At 44.3% G+C, this 6,000-nt stretch overlaps 2 protein-coding genes across 3 annotated transcripts in view; both read right to left on the bottom strand.

The window, feature by feature from the left end:
• LOC106592016 (diacylglycerol O-acyltransferase 2) overlaps positions 1 to 390 on the bottom strand; it is a 1,735-nt gene extending 1,345 nt beyond the window's left edge. The window contains exon 1 of the mRNA XM_045704087.2: positions 1 to 390. This exon is cut by the window's left edge and continues 1,345 nt beyond it. Within this exon, the coding sequence (XP_045560043.1) occupies positions 1 to 257 (257 nt within the window). The 5' untranslated portion in view covers positions 258 to 390.
• The window catches only part of LOC106581510 (syntaxin-1A), a 237,638-nt gene that overhangs the window by 118,311 nt on the left and 113,327 nt on the right, over positions 1 to 6,000 (bottom strand). The window lies entirely within an intron of this gene.

The raw sequence follows: 6,000 nt of genomic DNA, 5'->3' as shown, positions 1-6,000 counted from the left end.
ATTGGGAAGTAGTCCCTAACGTGACTCCACACTTTCCAGTTTCTCACAAAAGAACTTCTCCTACCCCCTCTTTCAGGTGTGTTCCAGTCCGCCAACTGCCACATGAGGTAGAGAACAGGCAGCGGCCACAGAGAAGTCAACAGAAGGTACACCATCAATCCAATACAAGCCGGACCTAACAGGAGGAAGCTCCATATCCATTGCAGAACACTGATATTCTCCAGGAACTCTTTCCATTGCGTGTTTCCCAGCTTCATCCCTGAAACCGTTTCTGTAGTTTTCCCCCAAAAAGGTGATACAGCGAACAAGAGCGACTGTCCGGAGAGCACTAGTACCCTACACGGACGTACTTTGATCACAGTTCAACGGAGGCTGCAGAGATAACGATTTCTTCCACTCTCGTAACACTTTAATGAGTTATCGCTTTCAAAGATAAACGGTAACAGAGTCCAAATCGAACATGAATGGGTGTGTTTCAGATTGAGGGTGTTCACTCTGACAGATCCACAGAACCCTGGAGAGAAGAGGCCGTCTGTCCACTGATCATACCCCCAGATAGGAGTGCTCAGAGATGGATACAGGATTATGGGGATGACCCCTCTTTACAGAACAGAAAGATAGGGTCATGTGTCTGGGGTGCGCTCCAGTCATTAGGCCAGAGGTGTCATGGGAATGACAGCTGGGGGGGGGGGGGGGGGGGGGGGGGGGGGTTCAGAGGTTAAGATTTATTACTGGGCAGGGAGTCAGGGGAGAGGAGAATGTTTTTCACATTCAGCGTAACCATAGCAACCTCTGCTTAACTTCAAGGGCTGTGAAGTCAATGCCACCAGACACATGGAGCTGACCGCTTAAAATAGAGCCAATAACAGACCACGGCTGGTGTGTGTAAACAGACCAATCCAGTTGTCTATCACCATCCTTTCTGCTACCTGACTCTAGAGAGAAGGCAAGACCAGAGAGTCAACAGAATTCTGACTTCACTGAAGAGTCACACGCCATTGTATTGTCCTTGATTCAGAGACACAGCCTCGGGTTCACACACCATTCTATTCTCCTTGATTCAGAGACACAGCCTTGGGGTCATGCTTGTTGCTTTCATTAAGACACTGTTGCCATGGAGATGCTGCTTATCCCTTATCTAGCTCCAGTGTTTTATAAAGAGAAAGCGATAGAGGGAAAGAGGAGAAAAACGGGGCGAGGGGGGGGTGGAAGAAAGAGAGAAAGAGGAGCCTTATCTAAACCGTATCTAAAATTAAAATTAATAACCCACAGTCAACACTCTTTTGTATTTTTCTGCCTTAAAGGAATCATGTGGATCCTTCTCTCTCTCTCTCACACACACACACACACACACACACACACACACACATACACACACACACACACACACACACACACACACACACACACACACACACACACACACACACACACACACACACACACACACACGAGTATAACATGTGAAGTGTGCAATATAACTGTTTCAGTCATTCTTGGCAGTTATGATATTACATAGATCATTTAAAATACTAGAAAAGACACTGGAAATCTCTAGAAAATTGGACAGAGCACGTGTGTGTGTGTGTGTACAGTTGAAGTCAGTAGTTTACATACACCTTAGCCAAATACATTTAAACTCAATTTTTCACAATTCCTGACATTTAATCAGAGTCCTAGGTCAGTTAGGATCACCACTTTATTTTAAGAATGTGAAATGTCAGAATAATAGTAGAGAGAATGATTTATTTCAGCCTTTATTTCTTTCATCACATTCCCAGTGGGTCAGAAGTCAGAAGTACATACACTCAATGAGTAATTGGTAGCATTGCCTTTAAATTGTTTAACTTAGGTCAAACGTTTCGGGTAGCCTTCCACAAGCTTCCCACAATAAGTTGGGTGAATTTTGGCCCATTCCTCCTGACAGAGCTGGTGTAACTGAGTCAGGTTTGTAGGCCTCCTTCCTCGCACATGTTTTTTCAGTTCTGCCCACAACTTTTCTATAGGATTGACGTCAGGGCTTTGTGATGGCCACTCCAATACCTTTACTTTGTTGTCCTAATCCATTTTGCCACAACTTTGGAAGTATGCTTGGGGTCATTGTCCATTTGGAAGACCCATTTGCGACCAAGCTTTAAATTCCTGACTGATGTCTTGAGATGTGGCTTAAATATATCCACATAATTTTCCTACCTCATGAAGCCATCTATTTTGTGAAGTGCACCAGTCCCTCCTGCAGCAAAGCACCTCCACAACATGATGCTGCCACCCCCCGTGCTTTATGGCTGGGATTGTGTTCTTCAGCTTGCAAGCATCCCCCTTTTTCCTCCAAACATAACGATGGTCATTACAGCCAAACAGGTCTATTTTTGTTTCATCAGACTAGAGGACATTTCTCCAAAAAGTACGATCTTTGTCCCCATGTGCAGTTGAAAACCGTAGTCTGGCTTTTTTATGCCGGTTTTGGAGCAGTGGCTTCTTCCTTGCTGAGCGGCCTTTAAGGTTATGTCGATTTAGGACTTGTTTTACTGTGGATATACAGTGATGGAAAAAAGTATTTGATCCCCTGCTGATTTTGTACGTTTGCCCACTGACAAAGAAATGATCAGTCTATAATTTTAATGGAAGGTTTATTTGAACAGTGAGAGACAGAATAACAACAAAAAATCCAGAAAAACGCATGTCAAAAATGTTATAAATTGATTTGCATTTTAATGAGAGAAATAAGTATTTGACCCCCTCTCAATCAGAAAGATTTATGCCTCCCAGGTGTCTTTTATACAGGTAACGATCTGAGATTAGGAGCACACTCTTAAAGGGAGTGCTCCTAATCTCAGTTTGTTACCTGTATAAAAGACACCTGTCCACAGAAGCAATCAATCAATCAGATTCCAAACTCTCCACCATGGCCAAGACCAAAGAGCTCTCCAAGGATGTCAGGGACAAGATTGTAGACCTACACAAGGCTGGAATGGGCTACAAGACCATCACCAAGCAGCTTGGTGAGAAGGTGACAACAGTTGGTGCGATTATTCGCAAATGGAAGAAACACAAAAGAACTGTCAATCTCCCTCGGCCTGGAGCTCCATGCAAGATCTCACCTCGTGGAGTTGCAATGATCATGAGAACGGTGAGGAATCAGCCCAGACCTACACGGGAGGATCTTATCAATGATCTCAAGGCAGCTAGGACCATAGTCACCAAGAAAACAATTGGTAACACACTACGCTGTGAAGGACTGAAATCCTGCAGCGCCCGCAAGGTCCCCCTGCTCAAGAAAGCACATATACATGCTCGTCTGAAGTTTGCCAATGAACATCTGAATGATTCAGAGGACAACTGGGTGAAAGTGTTGTGGTCAGATGAGACCAAAATTGAGCTTTTTGGCATCAACTCAACTCGCCGTGTTTGGAGGAGGAGGAATGCTGCCAATGACCCCAAGAACACCATCCCCACCGTCAAACATGGAGGTGGAAACATTATGCTTTGGGGGTGTTTTTCTGGTAAGGGGACAGGACAACTTCACCGCATTAAAGGGACGATGGACTTGGGTGAGAACATCCTTCCCTCAGCCAGGGCATTAAAAATGGGTCGTGGATGGGTATTCCAGCATGACAATGACCTAAAATACACGGCCATGGCAACAAAGGAGTGGCTCAAGAAGAAGCACATTAAGGTCCTGGAGTGGCCTAGCCAGTCTCCAGACCTTAATCCCATAGAAAATCTGTGGAGGGAGCTGAAGGTTCGAGTTGCCAAACGTCAGCCTCGAAACCTTAATGACTTGGAGAAGATCTGCAAAGAGGAGTGGGACAAAATCCCTCCTGATATGTGTGCAAACCTGGTGGCCAACTACAAGAAACATCTGACCTCTGATTGCCAACAAGGGTTTTGCCACCAAGTACTAAGTCATGTTTTGCAGAGGGGTCAAATACTTATTTCCCTCATTAAAATGCAAATCAATTTATAACATGTTTGACATGCATCTTTCAGGATTGTTTTGTTGTTATTCTGTCTCTCACTGTTCAAATGAACCTACCATTAAAATTATAGACTGATCATTTCTTTGTCAGTGGGCAAACGTACAAAATCAGCAGGGGATCAAATACTTTTCCCCTCACTATATATAAATAAATAAATTATATATATATATATATATATATATATATATGAGATAGAGAGATGAATTGTTCGTAGAGCTCTGAGACAGGATTGACCGCCTGGCCAAACTGAGCAAACGGGGGAGAAGGGCCTTAGTTAGAAACCTGATGGTCACTGACAGAGCTCTATAGTTCCTCTGTGGAGATGGGAGAACCATCCAGAAGGACAACCATCTCTGCAGCAATCCACCAATCAGGCCTTTATGGTAGAGTGGCCAGACGGAAGCCACTCCTCAGTAAAAGGCACATGGCAGCCCACTTGGGAGTTTGCCAAAAGGCCCCTAAAGACTCTCTGACCATGAGAAACAAGATTCTCTGGTCTGATGAAACCAAGATTGAACTCTTTGGCCTGAATGCCAAGTATCACATCTGGAGGAAACATGGCATAATTCCTACGGTGAAGCATGGTGGTGGCAGCATTATGCTGTGGGGATGTTTTTCAGTGGCAGGGACTGGGAGACTAGTCAGGATCGAGACAAAGATGAACAGAGCAAAGTACAGACAGATCCTTGATGAAAACCTGCTCCAGAGTGCTCCGGACCTCAGACTGGGGAAAAGGTTCACCTTCCAACAGGACAACGACCTTAAGCGCACAGCCAATACAATGCAGGAGTGGCTTCGGGACAAGTCTCTGAATGTCCTTTAGTGGCCCAGCCAGAACCCGGCCTTCAACCCGATCAAACATCTTTGGAGAGACCTGAAAATATCTGTGCAGCAGCGCTCCCCATCCAACCTGACAGAGCTTGAGAGGATCTGCAGAGAAGAATGGGAGAAACTCCCCAAATACAGGTTTGACAAGTTTGAAGCGTTATACGCAAGAAGACTTGAGGCTGTAATCGTTACCAAAGGTGCTTCAACAAAGTACTGAGTAAAGGGGCTGAATACTTAAGTAAATGTGATATTTCAGTTTTATTATTATTTTCTATAAATTCGCAAAACTGTCTAAAAACCAGTTTTTGCTTTGTCATTATGGGTTATTGATGTAGATTGATGAGGGTAAAAAAACAATTCAATCAATTTTACAACAAGGCTGTAACGTAACAAAATTTGTAAAAAGTCAAGGGGTCTGAATACTTTCCGAAAACACTGTACATGTAGGTACAGTAGGGGTAAAAGTATCTATCAGGATAGATAATAAATAGAGTAGCAGCAGTGTATGTGATGAGTGTGAAATCAAATAAAAATAAAATAAAAATGTATTTGTCACAAGCGCCGAAAACAACAGGTGTAGTAGACCTTACCGTGAAATGCTTACTTATGGGCCCTTAGAGTTCTGAATATATTGACTAAATATACAAATATAAACAAATATACAGGGGCTACCGGTACCGAGTCAATGTGGGGGGAGTTAGTAGAGATCATTTGTACACGTAGGTAGGGGTAAAGTGACTACGCATACATAATAAACAGCGAGTAGCAGCAGTGTAAAAACAAAGGGGGGGGGGCATTTGATTACTTGTTCAGCAGTCTTATGGCTTGGGGGTAGAAGCTGCTAAGGAGCCTTTTGGACCTAGACTTGGTGCTCCGCTACCGCTTGCCATGCGGTAGCAGAGAGAACAGTCTATGACTTGGGTGACTGGAGTCATTGACAATTTTTTGGGCCTTCCTCTGACACTGCCTAGTATATAGGTCCTTGATGGCAGGAAGCTTGGCCCAAGTGATGTAGCGCCTTACGGTCGGATGCCAAGCAGGTTGAGCCCAGTCGATGTGAATGTGGATGTGTTCGGCCCTCCTTTTCCAATAGTCCACGATCAGCTCCTTTGTCTTGTTCACGTTGAGGGAGAGGTTGTTGTCCTGGCACCACACTGCCAGGTCTCTGACCTCCTTATTGGCTGTCTCATTG

Source organism: Salmo salar, chromosome 20 (genome assembly GCF_965601325.2).
Source record: "Salmo salar chromosome 20, fSalSal1, whole genome shotgun sequence".
NCBI classification, from domain to species: Eukaryota; Metazoa; Chordata; class Actinopteri; order Salmoniformes; family Salmonidae; genus Salmo; species Salmo salar.
Note: the sequence above shows the minus strand (reverse complement) of the source record. Positions and strands in the feature narration are given on the sequence as shown.